The sequence below is a fragment of the Rhopilema esculentum genome, chromosome 10 (assembly GCF_057945365.1).
Source record: "Rhopilema esculentum isolate cy_ngs chromosome 10, ASM5794536v1, whole genome shotgun sequence".
NCBI classification, from domain to species: Eukaryota; Metazoa; Cnidaria; class Scyphozoa; order Rhizostomeae; family Rhizostomatidae; genus Rhopilema; species Rhopilema esculentum.
The window spans coordinates 13,255,333-13,280,733 of record NC_142824.1 but is presented as its reverse complement, the minus strand read 5'-3'; the positions used below and the strand labels follow the sequence as shown (position 1 = coordinate 13,280,733).

Here is a 25,401-nt window from a genome sequence, read left to right as displayed (position 1 = left end):
CCCAATTTGAACATATCTAGCTAATTTTGCACCTTGAGATGTATTTAATGCCGTTTGTTCAGATTATGTGGTCAAATTTAAGAAACTCTAGAAAAAATATTTGATGTCGTCACACTTGGTACTCTCTAGGTTCCATGAAAGATAATCCAAAACGAGAACAAACGACTATCTATAAGTTAGACTGTCATTTTCAAGACTTTAATGCAATTTACAATTCAAAATGCAAATTAATTAATACAAAACCAAAAATTATTAAGAAAAACAACTCTTTTAAAATTTTGCACATTCAAATTGAAAAAAGTTCAATTATCAATAATAAATAAAGCAATATGATTATATCTGCACTCCAAAAAATTCTACATATTTTTGCTAAACTTTGCAATAATTGTATTTCACAAATTATCAAATAATCTACAACTACCCCCATCCACAATTATTTTCCAAGACTACCTATCGCAAGACAAATCTTCAAAGCCAATCAACATAGGAGCGTTTTGACTAAATTCTTCTCCATACTCAGTGAGCTATGCCAGTTTCGTACAAGAATTTTCGCAGAAGAATCTTGCAATCTGGAACTATCTCAAAGACTTAGACAATGCGATTCTGTGAAAGTAAATATTCGTAACTTTGGTGTCAAGCAAAGATTCCCGAAATTGCGTTTGAGTTCAACAATAGTGCAATTTATTCTTTTCTTGGCTCCAATTCTCATATAGTTTTTTTCTGTTCCAAAATTGGCATACACATATATCACATTTCTAACTTAGCCAGGAGGCAGGAGCAAAAAAAGTTTGGATTTTTATTTCTATAAGTGAAACCTGGCCTCGATTCAAAGCGTACCCATTTATAAAGTTGTGGGATGTAAAGCAAAACATTCCAAAGGGGTCAAAGTTTGGCCTACGTTTCCAAAATGGTCCATTGTGGCTAAACTAGCTGAGTTCCGTATGAATGGATTCCGGAAGAAATATTACCAGGTACACAAGGGCTCAGAGCAAAATTTTTGAAAAAATAGTTGCTCTTCGGGGAAAGTTTCATTGGTATGACTTACCTTGAATCCTATTCTGGCACTATCTATGGATTATCATCAGAATATTTAGTTAACGAAAGCCCTCTACCTCGATTTTCAAGGTTTAGGTAACAAGCCACCATTACCGCATACAGCAAACAATGCCTAGATAATATGGGGCACTATGGCAGTTACATTGAAATCAAAGGTTTCTGTGGGATCAGTTCTTTAATAGTAATTTAGTGGGGGGTGGGGGGGGGGGGTTGAAATGAGATGCCTTCAGCCTGATATCTAAGGTTTTCAGTATATCTAAAATCCTCTTGCCTTCAAATAGTGATGTCTTGAGGAATTTTTAAATTTCGTGGTAGAATAGCGAACACACTCTAGTCTAGTACTTCCTATTATTGTAAAGGAATTTCAGTAATAAATACAAAATAAGTGGAGCTTTAATAGCAAAGTACTCTTGATGTTGTTGCGCGAATGAAATGTGTTTTTTAATCTGAGACGGACTCCCTCTAATGACCTTTAAGTTTAATTGCTACCCAGAAATCTTAGCGGTAGAATAGGTGATGATCGACGTACCACTTATATAAATCTCACTCAACCTGCCAGAGGTGTTTTGTGCTAAGCAGATTCTTTATTCATGTATGAGCCTACCAACCTATTCTATTACACTTTTAATTGTCAATTTTTAAAGACCTTGTTTAGTCTATTGAATATGAAGTCTGAATATTCGAATTTGCAGCATAGATGATCTCAAGGTAGTCAGATTTTTGTGAGACCAAACTGATAAATAAAAAATTTGTACATGATTTTCAAATTTTCCAGCAAAAGTGCCTTGTCCACATAATGCCTACAACCACACTATTATTCAACTCTGAGGCATTTTCTAATAATGGCCAAGCACAATGATCTCTGATTTACTATGGCTAATGGCAAGTAAACTTTATGATCTATGACCTACCTCTTGTCAACTATGTTACCCTAAAATCTAGCTGAGCTTTCCTCAAATTCTAGATATCTGATATTTCACTTGAAATACCTAGTTCAATTCTTCTTTTATTTCTGTCTTTCTAGGAACTTTGAATTTTACCCGGTCTCCATCATGAATAATTGTTGGCGTGTACAGATTCTCCAATTGTCCTGGCAAGGTACGTTCAATGTTGTCCTTTGATGCGCTGCACCCTGATTTGACGTCACAGAACTCCTGAACTGAAAACTCATTCCGGTTTTCTCCTTCACTGCGTCTTGGAAAAAAGCACGTGAAGCAGTGCTTTAGAGAGCCTCTGTCACCTTCTGGACCAATGAAACCAATGGCAACAGTAAAGAAACCCAATGCAAATATTATAGAGAATCCGATTGTGCAAAACATAAATATGCCAAATTGACAGAAAAACATTATCTGAGAGCCAAGCATAAATGCAGACGCTCCCAGTGTTGTGCAAGCTCCGGACAACACCGATACACCAACGGTCCTCAGCATGTCCCGCAATCGATCAACGCGTCTTGTCTTCTTCGAGCGGACATACCCATCCGCTAGATGTACACAATAGTCGACAGCAAGGCCAACGACTAGGGTGAGATTCAGTGATTCCATAACACCCAGTTTCCAGCCAAGAAGTGGTATTAGTCCGACAACAGCATTTGTAATCAATGATATTGTAAGGGCTGCCAACAATCCAATTATCCAGTTGCAGGTTGTGAATATAAGAACAGGCAGAGCTAGAGCCAATCCAATGATAATACCTTGCACTGCACCAACAAGTAGGACCTGCAAGTAAATTAATATTTTGATAATTCTTAAGTTTGCCAAAAACACAGTTCCCATATACGGATCGAGATTTGCCAATAGGCAATATCATGCCGTTTCTTTTAACCAATCACCGCCAAGTAGCTCCCAGCCACTGACATTAATACTAAAGTCCAATTATTGGTACAAATCTATTCACTGTTTAGTAACTACCATCGAGGCTTTGTGGTAAAAGCTTTATTTCAGATGAGTAACGATTCAGCTTATCCATGCAAACATGCTACACAAAACAGGGAGCATGAATTCTCTCAAATAAAAAGAAGGTTCAAATAGCCACTGGGTCAGCATACTGTAATAGCTGCAATCCTAATTTTAAGAATGCAACATTGAATGTTGCTTTATCTTCACTTTGGGCAGTCCAAGTGGACCAGCTTGAATTTGATTTTTACAAATGAATTGATAAAACGTACCCATTGCACCTTCAACCAATGCCAATTATTCCATTCTGGTGTGCATTGAAACATATTTTTGCAGTGACGTGGCATGTTGGCCGTCTAAAATAAAATAACGAATTATGAAGAAATTAAGATTCTATTGGCAAATGAATCGCCCCCCCTTCTTACGGTCGAAAGACATGTGCAGTGATTATTGAGTTGAATGAACTTTGTCTGTTGGTGAATGTTGTACTTAGTTAGTTGGATTAAAAATTGTTACGTGGTCGGTAGAATCATCCGACAGCATCTAGGTTGGGAACAAATTATCTTCACCTAAATGCCTTCGTTGGTAAAATTAACTTTTAAAGGTCATCCACCCTCCGTCCCTGAAGTCAATTTACGCCATTGAATATAGGATTTTTGTATATTTTTTATCTTTATTCCTGTTGGCAATCGGGGGCAATCAAACTTCAGCCACTGTTCAGGAATGATGGTCGTGAGTAAAAATGATAATTTTTAAATTTAGGCCTGAGCAGACAATGTCACTTCATGAAAAAAGTGAACATAACTAAAAACAATACACCATAAGTCTCTATGCAAACCTGTTCATTGACAAATTTTTCCCAATTATCGTAAACTATATTTCCTTCTTGATATTTCATAGTTGCTCCAGTTAAAGATGTGTTTACAACAACGGCAGCATACCGCAAACGATTTCCAAATCGTCCTCCTGCAAGAGAAGAACAGAGAATCGCACTGTATCAAAATGATAGCAAATTCAACCAATCAATAAGCATGAAACCTCAAATACGCTTGCTGATTGGTCAATAGTTGATTGACAGATTGATCACATCACCTGGATATCTGTTGATTGCTTTTAGGCCTTTTTAATATCTATTGAAGGTTTTTTTAGACTTGCAGCATTCAACATTCCAAAAATTATCGAAAACATTTGTACGGTCACATTAATTGACAAGGCAAAATTGAATGTATTTGTGGTACCATGAGGTCCAGTGAATCCTGACCCCACTTTTCCCACCATTATTTGAATCCTTCTCTTTACAAAAAATGTGCCTTTTTAGAAAGAAAAGTAATAATAAACAAATGGCGGTTAAAAGAGATGAAGCCATTTTTACTTCTTGCATGGGCGTGGCATATCAAAACCTTTTGTCTATCTGAATTTTCGGATCCATCCTAATTGGAACAAAAGGTTTTGAGACTATCACTGTTGTAGGCCTAAGCTACCTTCTGATCCTAAAATGAAGCTTATATATATAAACGATGTACTTGCCTTGCGCCATTGCAGTCAATTTTGATCTTGGGTTTGCTAGGTACGGCATGGCTGTTGGATCCAAAGACCCTCCAATCCAATTGCCGTAAACGAAATAATTGTAGCCTGGGTTTGGATTTCCACCGTTTGAAAGCCAGTAACCAAGGCCAACTTCGAAGAAACGCTTGTATTCACCACTAAGCATCGTCTCGTTGTAAACGATAGGCCTTGTCTGCATAATAATTTTTGCTTTTCGTTCGTCTATCGGTAGAGAAATGTTTGCTTCGTTTGAAAACTTGCGTGCTTTGGTTTCAGACTGGAAGGAAATGATATTTTATTGTATTATAACTAATAGAAATTTGTAGATAGGTTAAAGCCATAATTCCTCAAAATATGTTGATTCATAGATATTGTTTACATAAATTAGTAGATACGGTTGTTGGTGTTTAGAACAGGACGGTTCGAAGGTGTTCCATACATAAAATCGCACGTACAGCTCTATTTATACTGAATCGAGCACTTTGAAACCGACCAGTAACAGTAAATCTCATTACATTAGCTAGATTTATGAATAAGGCACTAGCAATCAGAAAACACCTTTAATATATTCTGCTACTTGTTAGAAAATCATCTGAAAGAGCTCCTGATTCTTTATCAAACTAAAGATCTTGATAAGAGTTGACAGTTGAAAAAACTGTTTAAGGTGAAAGTATACAGAAAAGCTTATTCAGCCACATATTCGAACGAATCTTGAATAATGATTGAATAAAATTCGAAAGCCAAAAAAGCAATCATATTTTCTTATATTGATTTTAAATTTTCACAGGCTATAAACATTCAGAAAATCTCTACTTTTGCCACCAGATTACCAATTCACGATAAGTACCTCAAAAATGTAATTTGTATTTTAATCAAAAGAAAACTGTATTGCATTAAAAGATGAAGGTGCTGATGCATTATAGATGTGTTGCGGTCTAGCTGCCAAAACCTTGTCTTGTTTTTAGAGACGTTTGTTAATGAAATCAACATCTCAAAGCTGCAATGAATGAAATTCAGATTACGTTTATAGAAAGAAAAAAGGGGCGGAGGTAAGCAACCACAGAGATCTTCAAAAAAAATTTCTCTTGGGCAGTTTTGAAATTAATAGTCTCATACACATATGCTCGAGATGTAAAAACTATTCAATAGCAAAAATTTAATTTGTACGATTATTATCATAAGATTATTTCACCAGCTCTTATTCATTGATTTCAGTGCTAATGATATGCTCAGATTAGCCATAATCTGTGGTCAATTCTGTTTTTGCTGTAACATCCACAAGATTTTTATATGCACGAATCACGGAGCAAAGAAGCATTTTTAGTTCATGGTTATGATTATCAGTGTGTTGCCATCTGGAGCGAATTTTGATTAAAATGGTGTGATAGCACAGACCCACTCTGCTAAAGGTGTGATCAAAACCACAATCTCACAAACAAAAACTCTTTTTTCGACATTTGCACATGTTTATATTGGCTGAAACGAATCTAAATATCAAGGATATGTATTATTGCTAGTGAGAAAGAAGCGACTTAGCTGTTAGCGGTACTGAGTTTTTTTCAGCTGACATATGTTTTGCGAATTATGCTTAGGAACAAAGCAACACGTCGACGAGAATCCAATTTAGTGAAATAGAATTTTAGAATGAATTAGATTTGATAAATACTATTATTTTGCCCAGGCATACAGGGCTTCATCAGGGTAAATGTAACGAAAGATTAGATAAATTAGAAACGTGCGATGATGATGCCGGATTGGTGGGTGTGGAATGGTATAAATGCAGCAAGCGGGGAAAAAAGGGGACGATGGAGGTGGGGGAGGCAGGAGTGGTTGGTGATGTGTGGGAATGTTGGTGGTGCTGTAGAGGTTGGTGATCATAGGATGATAATAGTAAATATCAAAATCTACATATTTACTTTTGATTCTTTCTACGTATTGACTACCTTCGGTTTTCGTCATTGTGTTGCCTTGTTTCTGACTATTTTTCGTATAATTACTCAACGCAAGATTCACAGAATCCGGAGGACAGCATATCCTGCGTTTTTTCCTTCTTACCTATCTTTTGCTACCACTGATCGATAATTTTCAGTGGTTACATCGTCTGTACTTCATGATGCCTTGGCTAAAAACTTCAAACAGTTAAGCACTCATTAACGTTGCATTGGTTCTAGTTACCTTTAGAAATGATTGCATCTTCTCCATGAAGCATGAGACTTCAAGCTCACCAGTTGCGACACTTCTCCGTATTTTCAGCTTCTCTGCCTCTTCAGGAGTGAGAGACTTTAGGCGTTTGCAGAACTCCTACAAAACAAAACTTGAAGTAACGACGCTGCCATGAAAGACATCCTTATAAAAAATGGCACTTACGAAGCGTTGGCCCTCAATATTGGTCGTAAGCCCATCATGGCTTGCACGATTCAAGGGTTGTAAACACAGAAATGCTAGGACAAAGCCATAATTTTCAAAGAGATAGGGGGCTCTTGAAATTTCTTTAAACAATATTTGCAGATACCCTCAATTTTAGGTCATAAACGGGATAACTAGCTATTCAAATATACCGTTTCTTGAGTGCAGACTAAAATAAAAAAATTGCCTATTTTCAAAAAGCTTATATTTGACGGAGCTAGTTCCTTACCTCCAAACTTTCAAAAGATGATTATTTGAGAACATACCAGTTTCTATAGGATCATTCTTAGATCAAGACCTATTTGACAAGGATTGACTATTTTTTGGCAAGCTCTGATCACCCCTGTTAAGGGTAACAAAGCGGTGATAAGGGACATTTCATTTAGATTTCCCACTTGATCTGCCCATTACTATTGATACTTAAAGAGTCTGTATCACGAAATGTGCATCCACTTACCAGCACAGAAAGCTGACAATTTGGCGCATTTAGATCGAAATCTTCGTCAAATATCGTCTCTCCTCTGCATTTGTAATCTGTAAAGTGACACTTGCGTCTGTCTTGCAACCCCAATCCCCAGATCAAATACACGCGAATCACGTTACTCCCTTCCCCAGATTCTTTGAAATTATTCATCCGTATGTGACGTATGTCATGCCAATTGGTCCCAGGCTTCCATACTTGTACCTTGAAGAGTGAACAAGAATAGCCTATACACTCCTTTTTTAATAAGAAACAAATGTTAAAGTCGAGTGCTTCAGCTTCGTAATGTTTTCGGAAAATTCAATACTCAATGTTTTTTAAGAATTTTTAATTTTGATGTCATTAATTAAAACATTTAGGTTTCTACTGTTTGCCTTTAATGCAAGGAAGCCTTTTTGGAGAGGGCCTTTGCAGCTGCGATCAGTGGACTCATCAAGGTTTCTATTGTCTTAAAACGCTTACGACAATCATGTCAAGAGATTGGTTTCCATTCTAATACTGCAAAAAGATGACGGAAGTAGATTTTGTGTCTGAAGTCTTATGTCAACCAGGTAATCATATTCATAAATTAATGATAGATACTTGTGTTCCAGGTTTTCTGAATATCTTATGAATATTTTCTGAATATTTTCTACTTAATTTTTTTCTCTTCAGTACTCTTTCTTAAAGCGACAATGTCTGCCAAAGTCTTGGAACACTAACGTCAGTTTTCAAAGTCAAAATCAATCATTTCCTTCTCCCCAACGGAACAATATTGGTTTACTTTGAAACGGGTTAGGATTTCGGAAAGCACCTTCTTTTGCGTGTCTTTTATGACATTTCTCTTGATTATCAACATTGTTTTAGAGGGAAGGGGGCAGAAGTAGTAATTTTTTTCCGATAATGCAATGCAAATTGCTGGGTGTTCCAAGTTCTTTTGGCAGGCATTGGAGCTTCTTATAAAATATGAATATAGTGACAGAGAAACGTAACCCAAATACAGGAATTTCAGAGAGTTTGGATTGAGAAGCAAATGTCTTACCTGCTCTTCATCTGGTCTTAGTTGTACAGCAAATGACATGAAGACGACGCTGGTAACCACGAAGAAGGCCAAAACAATCCAGCGCACAATGGGATGCAGAATGACGTAATCCACATATGGACCTTCAAACCAATTGACTACGATCTTGAATAGTTCACCAATAGGCTTGATGAATTTTGTTTTCTTTTGAAGCTGAGATGTTTCTTGGTCCTCGTCTTCAGAACTCAAGTTTTCTTGCTTCTCTTTTCTGCAATTTACTTTGCAATCTTGCCAGAAGTAATGGTATGTTACCACGACACTCGGGAAGAATATACAGATAGATATGTAGTTGACAAGTACCAAGATACCTTAAAAGTAAAAATTGAGTGTCACTGGGTGTCTGCAAGCATAACTAAAGCATCTTCAGAGGTACAGCTGGTACAGTAAACTCCCGTTAACTCGAACAAGGGGCCAATGAAATGGTTCGAGATAGCGAAGGTTCGAGTTATTGGGAGCTTACTGTACTAAATTCTATAGTAATTTTCTGTGGTAACCACCGGAAATCTGTATGTACAACGATGAATTTCAATCAAATATAAAGTAAACTCTCTAATTGAAAGAGACTTTTAGAACAATAGTTCGTTATGTTGCAGGGAATTGCTAGTTATCTGCAGGTGGTTCTACAAGTCTGCCTTTGCAGGAACAACTTTGAGTCATTAATCTTTTTCCATTGTTCAGAGGTCTCAGTGCATGAGAGCTTTTCTTTAAACAAGGAATTTTAACTTGAAAACAACTCTTATATTATCATAGCAAATATAACATCTAAAGATCTCCTAGCAAATATTATGTCTAAAGATTTCTTTACATCCTTAGATGTATAACATAGGATTACAGCTTTTACAGTGCAGGTAACTAGCATAGCACTGATTAATATCATACAAACGTGAACAGCCAAGTTTAAGGCATTGATTTGCAGGAAGATTTAAAGATTCAGGTAAATCGGAACTAGATTGAACATCTATGTGGGTGCAACCAACTTTAAGAATGCTTAACTCTCGTTGTAATTTATTTTTTTCTATAAATGGCTTCATCACAGTCCCTTTATGATGGTTAGTGTGAACGGATGGAAACATGACTTGATCGCAAATTGAGTTTTTACGAACATATAGTATGAACTTTAGAGAAGAGTTTGAGAACAAACAACTCGTTCATCTTTCCCATCAATAAAGACAGCAATCGAATCATAACAAACATAGACAGAAAGACAATATTGTTGCTTTCTGGCACACACGGGAGGAAAGAAGCTCTTTTTAATGAGCCTGCTGCTATGTTATGTTAGCAGCTATCTATGATAAAGCTTGGCAACCTTCCTATACGGTACCTGTCTTTATTGCACCAAACCTATTGCCAATTAGGTAGTATAAAGCAATTTTCAAGCAAAAATCTAGTACGAAGAAAATGCAATTGCCGCAAGTTTTATATAGATTTCAAAGAATTTTAAATTTTACTTTAACGAAGTTAATTACTATTTTTGCTCGTTTTATGGATAAGGCGAAGCTTAAAGGTTTCAACGAAGGCCGCCGTCTGTTCTTTTTAGCTTATCTTGTGTAATCATATTGTTCATAAAATGAAGGATCGTTTTATTACCTAAATACTTAATTCTGCTGTCAATCAGATTTGTTATTCGATTTTTCCACCTGTCCAGATAAAGACTGGATGCAAAAAGATTGGCAATTAAGATTTATTGACTGGAATTCGTGACATACAAGTCTTGTAATATGAAATTAGGTAAAGAAATGCTAGACTGGTGCTAGTTTCAGAACAATTTGAGTATTTAGCAGACACTTTTAGAAGTTGAGATCGTTCTATCGTAGGAAGATGCTAGTTGTCTGCAAGGTGCTTCTACAAGGCTCCCTTTGTAGGAAAAAGTTGGAGCCATCAATCTTTTCCATCGTTTGGAGGACAATTGTCCTTTAAAAAGGAGGTACAGAAAATTCTATTCAGAACCTTTTTATATGTAGTGACTAGACGGGGTGAGATGGCTGCCACAAGGGCAATGCTATTCTTGATAACAGATATGTGACAATATAACTGTGATTAGTATAATCGTGCTAACATATTCGTTTGCTTAGGCAGTTTTTGATTTAATATAGCATAAGTTAGGCCCTTTCATTAGCCGGTAATTTCGGTTTTTAGATGCAAAGTATGTGACATTATCAGGGGCGGATTTAGCGCGGAGGCAGGGGATGAAGGAAGGGTGATACCCCCAATTTTTCTGTATCCTTGGGTAAATTTTGCTTCCATTCCCTAGAAATCATTTTTGGCAGTCAATAGAAATAAAAAACGCTAAAATTTCAGTTTGTTTATCTTCTTTATCTTAAAGTCAAATACTGAATTTTGGAAATGGGCGTTTTCATCATTTTCTAGTGACCCGAAGGGTGTTGCTCCAAAATCCAATTTTTATCTAGCCCCCCTTTCAATTTTTGTCACTTAAATCCGTCCCTGATCGTTATTGACCTATACCGTACAAACAATGCTTCACTAAATTGCAAACCATGGGAAATTAACCTACTGCTTAAGAATATCAATATTTGCGATTCATTTCAAAGAAAAACCATTGAAAGTAGTTTCGACACACGAACGAATGGGGCAGTGAGGATGGTAAAGGGGTTTTGAATTGATAACTTATCTCAATAACCCTTATCTATTGAATCGTCAAACCTTTGACTGACATCGACATATTCAATAAAAATTGAAACCTGCATCAAGTTTCAGAAATAATTAATAGAATTGCAGTTGACCAACAGCACGGATGACAGCTGTGGAATTTCTTCTGTTTCTATTGATTGTTTAAAGCAACAGATCAATTGAATAATTTTGAGGCTACGGTCACACACAAGAAAGGAATATCAGTAAAATTCTAGGTCAAAGAAGAAAAGATGCTTGTTAGAAGACTAAACAGAAACTTGTCTAATTGCTATTATATTTTAAAATAGTTTATGGTAATTATTTAAATGAATCTTGTTGTTTTGCTTGCAAATTTTCTATGCCTATCAAATGTTCACTTGAAAAGAAGTCTCTTTTAAAATTTTGTGATAATGCTGCGGTAAGCCACAATTCTATTCTAGGAAGCACTTACCTGAAAAAACTCCAAAAGAAGACACTGCAAGAAGCGGTGATGCTGCACTTGCGAGAAAAGCAGCCATTGTTGTCAATGACGTCACAAACATAGCACTTGCAGCGCATCGAAATGTTTCTGTTAGATGGATGATGAGATTCGGGTATTTGCGCTGTTCCATCAATTTCCATGTGTTGAAAAACACAAATACATCGTCCGCACCAATGCCGAGAATGATGAACACAGATAAAACATGGAATATGCCAATGTAACGAAAATCAAGTAGGACGCGGTAGACGAGGTTGGCGCCGAAGAAATTTGTGAGAATGCCCAAAAGAGCCCAGCTTGTAATCCACAATGAGCCGGTATTTACCCAAATAAAGCAAAAAATGAACAGAAAGCTGCCAGCAGCTAACAGTAAATCATAAATTACTTGTTTGTCGATAGCATCAAAAAACAGAGCCAAGTTGTTATAATACAGATCCATACTACCAACGCCATCTTTGTACATATTTTTAAGCGTATCAGCAAATGCCTTTTGGGTGTATTTGTTAAGTTCCTCTGTCTGCTCATCCTTTCTATCTTCTGCATGCCTGTAACCTTTCAAGGGAAATCCGTTGAATATCACTGAGCGAACACAACCAGCACGAACAATGTCGTTGTTAATAACAGAATGTATATCAAGGCTGAATGCAACTAAGGCCCGTGTGATACTTATGTTGTTAGCAACTCTCAGCACCTTTTCAATATTTCTAAATTCTGGATCAAATAAATCTGGGTTCAATTTTCTATATGTTCCATCAAAGAGTCTAATGATCGATAAAGGCAAGCTGCAGTTTCCTGTGACATAATTCAGATTACAAATCTTCTTCTGAAATATTTCATCATTATACAATCTTTTCTCTGTATTATCAATATCCTTAAGATTCTTTGCAGTAAGTACATTCTTTTTCTTGAGGCTAAAAAACAGCTCGATCGGTGAATATCTCAAAGATCGTTCAGGCTGGCCAAGAATTGTTGTCGGAAGAAGGTTAATTCTTGTATCTTGGCTGACAAAATTGAATGCATCAGCTCTTAATTTAGTGGCATCTTTTTCTAAATTTAACGGCACCTTTCCAAAATCATAAGGCAGGATGTCGTACCCAATGAGATAGAGTATGGCAGTTGCCAAAACCGTGCTTAGTTGGATGCTCAGCGTGATTCCTGTAAAGAACAAAAAATTAGATGATAATTTTCAACTAATGTTTGATTCCAGTAAAAAATGAACTGCATACTGAGAAAGATAAGGGAAAATATTTGATTGGATATTGAGATACGCAAGCATGACCTTTGTTGATTACTTCTTTCTCATGTTGATTCATTTAGAATTTTTTCTAATAGAACAGCGTATCTTCGAAGCATGGGAGCATCAACAATTGTTATATACAAATAAGTTTTGATTCTTTCACAAAAATATCGTAAATACAAAATTGGAAAAATAGCTTTTCATTGTAAATATGTTGCTTGAAATTCCAATAGTGTAAAATATATGATATTGACAAAAATAGAAACATAAATTTTGTGTTCAAATCATTCAAAATGAAGATCATAATGACAGCATATCGTCATTATTCGATGTTTCATACTCGAGGGAATTGCGTGCAAAGATCTTCAAAAATACAGAACCATCAATATAGTTCTTGTTTAATATGCAATTTTGATTTCAAGCAGTACTACAGATTTACTGTTATGCATGTTATGCTTCATAAAAGCACATAAATAATTTTTCGTATTAATTTAGAAATTCACAAGAAAGACTGTATACCGGTGTCTAACTATCAGTATAGGATAAGTAATACACGTTTATCATCGTCTCTTTGTTTGCCCCGAAATGTAGCGGTGCTCTTTTACTATACTTTTCGGCAGCATGTTAACAGCAGACGTTCTTTTAAATTCATTTCGTAGGGGTCACTCAAATAATTGCATATTTATTAACACTTGTCAAAGTTCTCACACATGGCTGAAGAGGACCTCGGCGGCAGAAAAAGACAATGAAACAATTTTTGTTTATTGATCAAAAATTCCTTTGAAGTCCGTCGAGCAGCCTGCTATCGTGACCTTTTCTTTATTTACACAAGTAAAGATTGACCATATAGTGTAGGCCTCAGCTATATAGAGTGAGTCTGGTGCCCAGGGCAAGGCCTTAGGTTGGGCAAAATATTAAGATAGCCAGAAAAGATGACAACGCAGCTTACTTAAGCATTGTATGTCTGATACATTTCAGAGTTTAAACGTCGGAAAATGATAAAAGGTAAGTAAAAATACAAATCCAAGCGTGGGTCAAGAAAACTGTGAGGAAACAGTTGAGTGTTTGATTCGTTCGTTGTATTTCACCAATCAGCGGTGAAATGTCTCCTTTTCCTACATCCATGACTACGTTGTCGCCCGTTGGATCCACTACGAAGGTGCATTAAAAAATAGTCATCCAGCTGGCTTCATTCTACTAAACTTTTTGCAACCATACAATCGTTGTTGATACCAGCAAAAAGAAGCAAACACCAACAAATATTATTGTATTTACAAGATTCTTCTTACTACGATTGCATGACATCCTGATGGGCTAATTGGCTTCATTTGAATCATCAACGACCTATTCACATGGTAATTGTTCAAGGTTGCAGGTGGAGGTGCTCTCGATGACATCGCAGTCATTATTAAATTTGGTATCGGTAAACATGTGGGAAGATTGAAGTGCTGAGGTTTGGTATCCATGGATACAATGTAAAGATGACATGAATAGAAATAATTTCATCAAGAGGAATAATATAACACCTAGCAACCACAAATGGTTTATTTCAAGTATTTAGAATAATCTGAGTCACGAAGCGTGAATCAAAAGTCACAGGATGTGAGATTTTTGAGAAGACGAGCAAATGAGTCTCCTAATAGAATGAGCCATTCCCTAACATTTCTTTTTAGGCCAGAAATCATTTTTCTTGAAACAGGCCTTCACAGACGAAGAAAAAATTGTAATTGCCTAAGCAGGAATAAAAACTTATTGCAAAGCAATTTAGGATTTTGCCTGAAAATCCATTGATTTAGCCACTTTCAAAGAATGAAACAGCCGATATTTTAAACAGGTGTTTTTCCACATAAGAAGAAACAACCACTTGGAAGACACATTTGCTTTTATAATTTTTGGGTGCATTATTGATGACAACGTGCGTGGTTGCGCTGTTGGAACGATGTACGGAAGAAGATTTTAATAATTGCTTTGCAGCTTAGCAGCACCAGTATCAAATCAAGCTTTGCAGCTTAGCATTGTGAACACTGAACATGCAGGGTTTAGTACTTTCAAAGATGTAGATAACTTGTACACAATAAACGTTTAAAATTTAAGAGCAATTATGAGAGGCTGTCATTGCATAGTTTGACTCATAAGATTGAGATAATTGCGAAATTTTGATTGATTTCCAGCAATTATATTAAAACTTTGAAATTAATTATCTTACAAATTAATTACTTAATAATTCCCTAATGTTTTCAGAAACTACACGTAGCACTTTTAAACAGGATACTGAAACCAGTCTTGCTATTGACTTCTTTCAAGGTTGATTTACGTATTCCAAGTTGCTGTAGTATTTGCTAGTACCCACAGGCACCGCGGAGCGTTGGGAAAGGTGGGGGTCTACAAAAAGTGTGGAGCCTAAAATCGGATAGAAAGAGGCTTTACTGGTGACTCACTTTTTGATATTTCGCCCTTAGGCCCCTTTCTAAGCTCCACTGCTCCGTGGTGGCTGCTTAAATTATGCTCAATTACAAACATGTAACTCAAATGGATTGCATAAAATTCGTCTTAGCTCCGTTTTAAGCTATATAACCATTCGTTGTCTCAGGATTTGATGGTTTTGTTGTATTATGATTTCATTTCATTGTTTGGAATTCTCTATCTACACTTGTTATTTCAACTAGCCTGCAAACTGGCCTATCAAGTTCAGAGTTTTGTCTTGGAAGCCAGAAATAATTTTGTTTACCTAAGTCAATTATGAAAGAGAAAGAGTCACCTGTTCCGAATTCTAATCTTATTATTCCCAATTTCACAAGCTACCGAATCGTCTTCAGAGAATGCAGATCAGCTCGGAATTAAGGAGAGATGGAATATAAATTTTTAGAGAATGTCTGTTACTCTCCTATGATAGTTAATTAATTTTGAGAAAGAGGGAAACGTTCAACAGTAATTTGAAGACGATTGTATTGGCTCGATTCTTAGCATGAAAAGCTTATGATATGACAAAATCTTTCAACTCAAATCCATCCGTATTAAGAAAGCCTTACAGAGAATAAGACATCAAATAATTCTACAGGGCCTAAATTTAAGCAGATTTCCACTGAAATGAAACATTTGAAACCCGGAGGAGGCACACAAGCTGGGCCTTATAGCTGCTTTTTCTTTTAGACCTTCCTTAAGCTCTCAGTAGTTTACGTAGGTGGAAGAATTATACAAAATCTAAAGCTTCTAACTTTAGCTTATCTATCACTTATGTACAATGAAAGTTTAATGTCCATGACTGCTGAAATCTCACAAAGTACGCATGGAGAAGCAGAATTAAATCTTTTGACGAATGTGCGCTAATGGGCTGTATTTTGTATTTGTTAGAGGCAGCAATAAAAACTTGCGCTTAGCAAACATTGCTAGCTCAATCCAACTGAGATAAATTTCGAGGCTGAAAAATTGAATTATGTCAGTAACTGCAAGTTTACAAGTACCAGAAATATGACGTTTTTGGAGCAGAATTGAAGGTCAATGTAATCCCAAGTATCAAGTTATATCCATTGGTATACAATAAAGATATCACAGATAAACCCAAAGATAAAGAAAGATTAGCACGAGTCAATTCGTAAACCTATAATAATTACTGATGTGTATCTGTATATCTCAAAAGGCATTAAGGTTAATACATTAAAATAGCTTCTGACCTTTCAAATGCAAATCAGATTCGATGATATAAGCGATTTTATAATCCTATGAACAGATGTTTGGGCAAAGAGAGGTTTTCATCTGCCTATCACATCTCGCATTCAATAGTAAAGAAACCATAACTTTTGTCTTTTCGATATAAATGACATCATTAAAAACACGATTGTACTATACAGAAATATTTTGTTCATTGATAAATAAATTCGCGTAAAATGAAAGTTCGATTGTAAAAAGCATGAAAGCAAGAATGGCACTATGGGGTGTCATGGGGGAAAGCTCCCCCCAAAAGTTCCCAATGACACCCCGTCGGCCGCCAAATATATGAAAAGAAAAAAATGTTGGCACTTTGAAACTGAGGAATTTATCTTTTTTGAAAGAACCATTAAATTGAAGTTCTTTCAGTAAAACTTTAAGCTTTTTGACTTTCAGAAAAACTATTACAACCATTAGAACTACGAGGCTGTATTGTTCTTAATTTGTTCTTAAATCATAAGGGTGTAAGCAGTGCAATTGCTAAATATTGTCCTTAAGGGGAGTGTTCAGGCACCATTTTCTAACAAACTTTGAAAAATTCAGCGTCAAAGCACCGCTAGATGGAAAAAACTCTGTTTAGAATTACATTTGAAAGTACCAGAGCCACAGTTGATTCTTGATCTCTTGACCAATTTGAATCAATTAAAAAGAACAAATTTGGAGGTTCGTGTTTTTATATAATTGTTATTGCGTAAAAAGGTTCTATCAAAAACTGTTGCCCAGCACCATGATTTGTTAGGAATCTGAGAGGCATCAAATAGCTAGGGCCGCGGAAAGGGGAGCAAGGACTTCAGGGCTCTATGGAGCCTTATAAAGCAATGAATTCAATTTTTAAGAATGGAATTCATCAAACATAACAAAAATAAGCCCAAGAATAGTGAAACATTTCAAACAACTGGAAGAAAATGGCTCCAAGAAATGTTCTGAAATGTATTTTTAGCTAAACTAGTGGGTGTGGTCGCAGAATTTCCTGCTCGCTTCGCTCGCGGGGAAGCCTCTTCGGATGTCTTGCCCCAGGACTTGTGATAACTGTTAAAGGCCTAGCCATTTTCACTGTCAACAAGATTTTCCCATGATATTCTGTTAAACCGGGCCAAGATGCATGACCTTAACGTTGTTCTCGATCTTTTTAAAAGAAGATATCGAAAAGGCAAGATCATTATGTTTTTAGCAGAAACCAAGCAATAAATGGCTCAAAATTGCTCAGGCAGTAAACGGTGTACTGTACAAGGGTATTTGATGAAAATTTTTCCAAAAATATAAAACTCAAAATTGTTTGTTATTATTTATCTAATTTAAGCCATGCTAAAGCAACAAGATTTTCAAGCTTTTGGCATTGGTTATTCAGAGAATAATGTGCAATATTAGAATCTAAAAATGATGCATTTTGGCTCTTTCCTTTTATATATTTTGCAGTTGGCAAACAACAACCAACAAGGAATATTTCTGTTACATACCACTTAACTGACAAGCATTACAATGCATTTCGCTTGATACGAACCTGACTAAAAGGCAACTAGCAAGACCAAATAGAAGACAAAATATGATGTATTCAAAAAAGTTTAAGTTCGAATAGACAACCGAGTTGTTATCAGAGCATATAGGGAACGAAAATCGATTTGGCACACCATCCTTCTAAACAATTTTAGCATAGATTTTACTGTCTCTTTGTTTGTTTAAAAAATGTCTCATGTTGAAGTTTAGATAAATCTGTATCCAGACCAAAATGTTCCTTGTTTAGTCTCCCAAATGAATCGAAAGCAACAAGTTGTTGAAATGATTCGATGCCTCTTGATACCTAAACTAGGAGACTTAATTGCTTGGAAGAGTTTGCCTAACGCTAGCGAAGCTTGATTCATCTTAAGCGGGCATAGAGTTTCGATGAGTAGAAGACGCAGGTTAGGAATGGCAAGCAAAACTATTTCAGCTGTTAACTTTGAATCAGAGATAGGCATACCCTGAAAAAGGTATTCAAAACCCTTATTTGAATGTAAAGTGTGTTTAACCATTCACAACCCAGACTACGGGTGCGTCAATGGACACTTGAAATCGAATTCAACTTATAAAAACGTGCTTCAACAAGGAGATGCAAATAAAATGCCCGGTCATGCAAACTTTGGACTGGTCAAAAAGGAATTCACGTGCCTTTGTAAACTGCTCTTAAATTCAATTGTCAATGTTACAAGGTTCTTTGTCAACTTAGTTGGTTGTACTTGATAACAACATAGTTAATAGTAGCTGGATTTAGAATTTAATGCAAAGCATCTGAGCTGGAGTTTCCTTTCATTTCTACAATAATGTTGAAAATTAAAGGTAAAGTTTAAAATTTTCTGCTTATAACAAATCAATTGTCAAAATGGTTGCAAAAATTTTTAAAAATGCTCTTCAACGGTTTCAAAACGCTGAAATGCTATTTTTTTCAATTGAAAAGGATTTTGATTCGTCCACTTATGAGAACAATTTCACAGCGGTGAACCTTTTAAACCAAAATTGGTGAATAGTGAAATTTATCCTCTTTGCTTGCATAGCAAATAATTTAAAGATAAAAAACTTGAAAGGTTTGTAAGAAATTATCCCATCTTCCGTGCAAGAAGACAATTTTTCTTTTCTTTCTAAAGACGGAGCATTCGACAAATAAAGTGAAACACAGTAGATCTAATTATATTAACTAAAGGGCTAGACGTTAGTTTGTCCACCAAATTTAAGATAACGATGATACATAATTATAAAAAACGTACTTTCGAGACAACCCCATATGAATTATCAAACAAAAGCTGTTCTTCATCAATTCAGTTGTATAAAATTCCATAAGAATATGAAGAATCGATCAACAAGTATAAAATTATTTTTTCAAATTATAAACAAACATACCGAATGCCAATTTTGGTCTTTCAACGTAGAAACGGCATAGTTTCTCCGGTATTGTCAATTCTTCGATTCCACTCGGCCCTTCCGTGGCTTTCGTTACCAGAAACGTTTCACGCTTTTCTTCAGCCCTTCGAATTCTCATCTTGTTTGGATTTCAGCAACTCAAAGTGGCCTCCATATCACTTGCTTCTCCTTCAGTTCAGACAACTGCTGGTGTTTTTCATCGAGCGTTTCTTGAACAATGAAAGCCTTGTCCACAAGCAGGTGCAACATTGCAGTCTTTGGTCGGCGGGTATTTGCAATTGTAAAACCCGGACTAGCAAACTAGTAGAACCGACAAAGATAGGCAAGAGTTATTCAATTTTTCAATTTTAGAATATCAATATTAACGATTCTACTTATATAATGTTTCATAAAATAATGGTGAAAAAAGTCAGATTTTCCAAAGGGAGGACGCAGATTACTGTTTGAGCAGGTAAAGGAACCAAATCATAATTGAATAAACAACCCGTAAAGTAAATATAGTTTTGATCGTGAAATTGAGGTAGATCTCGATTCCATATGCTCAATCAAAAATGTAAACGAGGCTCTGTAAATTTATTGTTTGTTAGATAATTGGGAGCAACCAGCTGAAATCGCTTCATAAATATCACAAAACACTGGCAATTAAACAGAATCCAATTTAACTACCTCGTTTCCCTTTTTAGGAAAATTTGTTAGCCTACTGTTAACGAAGCTATACCTTCATTTTATTGCATACTGCGTCCGTAAGTTAAATTCAGCAGAATAAAAAAGGCGTTAAATGATAAAAACTCTCAAAGTTAATAATTCTAATGAGTTTGCATTTATATTTGATGTGGCTGACATAGGTTAGGAGCAAATGAAGATTTCTGACACTGATGATATCAATCCGGTTGTAAATCTTTGGACCGACATATTTCCCCTTAAAATTGATAAGTTTGCCTTTGTGAAGTTTGAGTCTCGGAATTGTAATGTCCTTTGACCGATAAGGAACCCAAAGGGTTAATGCGGCGAAGAGATAAGCCTAATAACACTGCTGTAAAAAGTACGTCACCACTTGAAATAGGTTCATACATACGGGCAAGTTTGAAAGAAAGTCAATTCTCTGAATATCCAGTTAAAAAAGAAAACTAAAATAACAAGATTTCATCTGGCAAGGGAAACATTATTAAGCTAGAACATCTTCAATTAATCTTAGACAAGGAGGGAGAGGGTGTGATCTCCTTGTGGATTCAAATTGTGATTCCACAGATAAACCTTCTTTTGCCTTGGATAGTAACGTTCAACAACTTTAAAGTATTTGTGAGCATTTCACTTATAAGTAGAAAATTGCAGAATCAACTCGGAGCACTGCAAAATCCTCTTCTATTGTTGTTAATTTTGCCACAGTATCGAACATTACAAAATCTAAGACACTCCGATTTCTATGAATGAACATAATATGGTCTAAGGTGATCAAAACCCAACGAATGAAAATCTTTGGTGCAGAAATGTTTTAAAGGATGTTGCAAGTATGAGCTGGGGACAAGCACTTGGTCAAACGTATGGTATCATAGTGCTTGTTAGTACCTGGTCCACACTTCTCTCATCGTATATCACCGAGAAACATGCTCTTATCCAAAAGATGCGTGTCTCAGAAAAGTGCTGCCCCTGGACGAATGCAGATCTTAAGTCTAGAACTTATTAAGTCTAGAAATAGGCTAGAACAGGCGGTGTGCAAAGGCAAGTAAGCACTCTTAATGTGCTTATATTGACAAGTACGAAACAAAGTCAATCGTCTTAACACAAAACTTAAAAGACAGTACTTTACAATGAAGGTTTTAAAGTTCTAAGGCAATTTAAAAAAATCTTTGGAAGACACTTAATCAGCTACTGAATAAATGATCCAAATCTACGAATAAGAATATTTCGAAAGACGGAAATAAGAATATTTCCGACAAGGGAGGAATTTTTCAGTCAATGAATAGTTTCGTCAGTTCAATCGGTAAAGATGTGTTCCTTACCCATTCCATTAAAACAAAACCAAATACCTAGGACTTCCACTAGACATCTGCTTTGACTAGAAGGATCACGTTAGGGCTGTGTCTTCTAAAGTTTCCTGGGTAATTGGTCTTAACCAGTGGAAAACAGTCGGGCTGTGCTGGTACGCCCGAAATTAGTCGTTTGCAAAAGCTACAAAACAGGGCTGCAAGGATGGTTACAAATAGCAGTTTCGACACATCCAGTCAACCACTGATTAAAAAGCTTGGGTGTAAAACAGTTGCGGCTCCAACCTGGGATAAGTGAGGGGGGGACAAAAGGTTTGTCAGGGACCACGCCATTTTGGATCACGCCCTTTCCCCCCTGTTTGAAACATTTTCTTCCGGAGGAAACAACTCTTGTCTCCCAAGAAATGTCATTTAAATGTGGATACCCCCCCCGACGATCTAGATAACGTACATACCCCCGCCCCCCCCCGACATTTTATCATAAGGTTTGCAAAAATCTCAAGCACCATCTTTCTAAAAAAGTGACTAGTCCCCCAATCCCCCCCCCCCCCCCCCGTGGCTCCACTCAATCCAAAACAATGGTCTTAGAAAGCCTAAAATCTGAACGCTGAAATGGGAAAGGGCAAGTTATTCAACATATAAGGTTGCCTAGTTAGATAGAAAATTGCTTTTCAAGCCCCTCAACATTGTGCGCTTAAGGCAAAGGCTAAAAATGAGAAATACAGAGATAAGACTCATACTGTTGACTGCTTGAAAAAAAGTGTTAAAGCATCATCTTTTGTTTATGATTTTTATCATGCAATACACTACCCTATCGCTACAAAAGCCTATGCTTGCATTTTTTTACCACCTTACTTACTTGATAAAGTAGATTTAAGGACATTGAGAAAAGCTATGCTTATCAAGCAGTGTCCTAGTCCTTTCTCTCGATATGTTCCAAGTTTTTTAAGTCTGCAGTTATAGTGTGCTGACGACTTCCCTCACTCAAATTGAAAATTTTTTCATATCTGTGACTCAAGCCACAAACTCTTGGATTTGTAGTCCGCAACCCTAACCACCTAATTACCAACTTTGAACCATAAAAAACTACAAAGTCCTCGACAACTCTTAAAAGCAGATAGAAATTCGATTTGGAAACATCCATCATTTTAATAGGAAACCTTGGAGGCATCCGAGACTTCTCTGAAGCCAAATAATGTAGGGCTTTTGGCCCAAATTTCGTTATAAAACTTCCTAAAAAAGTTATTGAATTTGCCCAGCAAAGTCAGCTATGTTTTATTCATGGCAATGAAAATTTTTGCAGACAACATATAAATATTCTCCCGGACTAAACTTAAAGATTCTTAAGATTTTTGGACCAATGATAATATCGGAACATATCTAAAGTGGAAACGAAATCGACAGAAAGAAATTTTTAGTTTTCTTTCTGAAATTGGTTACGTATAATAGTTTGTCGAGTCAGGAGGCATAATTTCAAGACTTTGTTGAAATATACGTATTTGTTCATGCCAGTGTCCAAAAGTACTTTTATAACTCTTCTTCACTTATTATATTATTAAAATATTACAAAACAAGCTTGTAAAAAGCTGCTCAAATATGCACAAAGGGTGCGATATATTCCTCACTGACCAAAATAATATAAAAAAAACATCAATCTTTCTACCATAAATTAAATCAAGTTATTTTCTAGCTAATTTCTCATCAAATGACTAGACTGTACCCTGGCTTTTAAAGATTTTGAGTAAAATGTTTGGTTGACCACAATCAAACGAAACAGTGGAAGCCTGGTGTGACTAAAACTTGAAATCAAGAGATCTGTTTCTAGATCCAAATTTATATATTTATTGTAGCTCAAGAAAATTAATTTCCAACCTCCATTCGTTTAGCTATTAAATTATTCTTTTAATCCGGATCCATACCAAAGCGCAAATAACTTTGCTACGAACTGGATCTTTATCATGGTTTATACTATATGTCTTCTAAGACCAAAAGCACCGCAAAGAATAGCCCAAATAAAAATATTAAGGATTTGATCAAGCATTAATTATTGAATAGAAACTCACATTTTTAGCATCCCTATTCTTTGACGAATTTTTGCTTTGACAGCTTATCTCCAACCATGATTCAAAATATAACAGTATCTTACTTGGAACCCGAAAAACACAGAATATGTTATCTCAAGGTTGTATCTTGCTGTGTCCTTATTTACAAAAAGTAGCACCTATTCAAATTCAAAACAAGATTTTTGGAAAAACAATATGATTATTATTAGTGGGCAGGATTCGTGGATGAGTCGAATTCGCTGCCAAATGATACGTAGCTTTTGATACTATGCATATATTGGCTACCATTAATTATTTATGGTCTCTTTTTAAGGCAAATTATAATTACCTAGATTTGAATGATATAACGATTTACTGAATTCACAATAGTAGAAATAATTTTCATGGATAGAAGGCTAAGTGGAAATGAATGCCTGGTTGTTTATAAATAAAAAACAAATGTATCTCTCATATTTTGCTTTTTTTTGTATATAACTTTGGGGGGTGCAGTGGTCAGGGGGAAGAGTGGGCTATTGCCGGCCTTACGTAGCCTTGTTGTTGGAAAATCAGAAAATTTACATTTTTTATATTTATTGCAGTATTTTGGAGAAAATTTCTTCGGAAAGAAGACAGATGCTAGATGGGACTTGTCCAAGGAAAAGGTTACTCGAGGGGGGAGAGGAGGGGGCTTAAAAGCTCAAGTTGCCAAACAAAGCTCATTTCGTAGCTTTTTCTCTATGTTCAATTTCATTTGATTTGCAATTTTGCTTTTTATTCTTTCTTAGATATCAAACAAAAGTATAATTCAAATCACAGAAAACACCAGGCAGAAATACATTGGCGCAGACTAAGGGGGCTCAGCCCTTCCTTCAAATAGGGCAGTGACTAATTTTTCACATTCTTGGTTTCACGCATAAAAATCATCTCAAGATATTTAATCAAGATCAAATAATAACGGTATTGAAAAATGTAAAAGAGAAAAGGAAAATCACCTTAGAAACCCCAGCTAGGCCTCTTTCTACCCTCTGCCGTCGGCAGTCTCCATTAGCAATTGTAAATGATTTTTCAGCCCTCCTAGAAAAAATATGAGTCTGCGCCTATGCCACAATGTTTGAATTTTTATTGTATTCAGCAGTCTATTTGTCACTGACTCTTTCTTAGCTTTTTTCATTCACTGCTGAAACTGCTATCGATTTTAGACTTAAATAGTAGATTTTTGTAGTATCTCGATTAAGCCCCCAAGAGGCTTATTAAATTCGCAAGAGTTTGATGTTAGGATGGGGCTTCATTTAAAAGAAGGGGTGATTAATAAAATTTTATCTTCAGGGTAATGGCTAATTCAAGGGGGGGGGGCTGATACGAGGGATAAGGGGCGCCAAAACTGTTTGCTTGTAATATTTGGCTAGGAACATCAAAAATGATCGTGCACGGGTAGAACACTTCGCTGTAACTTGCTGTGAACAATCTAATAAAACGTGTGATTCTACAATCGAAGCACGTTGCGTTGCCATGACCCAATCAACATTTGTGTCGTATGTTTTCGTGTTAACTATGTACGGGGCTTCATGTTTATCACGCCAACTAACGAAGATTTTACGCATGCCAAAACTTTTTTCTACTAGTTTGTACTTGGAACGCCAAAAAGCCTTAGTGTACGCCAAAGATCTTCGGGCCAAAGGAAATGGAATGCACCCTGGCAATCAATACAGCAGCAAGGTCACCCTTTTTTCTTTATCCAACGCACGAACCTCCCCTCCCAGATTTTTTCTGAAAATCAAAAATAAATGTTTTTCTGAGCATCGTCGAACTGTCTATTCTGAGCGGTGTAGTAATCTGTTAAATTTTAGTCTGGGAGATGCATCTTTAGCCATTCTAGAAGGATTGATTTCAAAAATTTTCTTGCGCGTCGGACCCAACCATCGTCGGTCCTCCTTTGTCACTAAACGTGATCCTTAGCCCAACCCCAGATTCAATTTTGTGGCGCCGCCTCT

At 36.1% G+C, this 25,401-nt stretch overlaps 1 protein-coding gene across 1 annotated transcript; it reads right to left on the bottom strand.

Moving 5' to 3' along the window:
* Window positions 1-170: 170 nt before the first annotated feature.
* On the bottom strand, window positions 171-19,759 carry LOC135689364 (protein dispatched homolog 1). The gene is made up of 9 exons (XM_089110980.1): window positions 19,363-19,759; window positions 11,523-12,704; window positions 8,405-8,751; window positions 7,360-7,587; window positions 6,672-6,797; window positions 4,479-4,773; window positions 3,790-3,917; window positions 3,224-3,307; window positions 171-2,774 (listed from the first exon to the last, which is right to left on the bottom strand). Exons 1-9 carry the CDS (start codon window positions 19,499-19,501, stop codon window positions 2,046-2,048), a joined length of 3,258 nt encoding a protein of 1,085 aa, XP_088967106.1. The 5' UTR covers window positions 19,502-19,759; the 3' UTR covers window positions 171-2,045.
* Window positions 19,760-25,401: the final 5,642 nt, after the last annotated feature.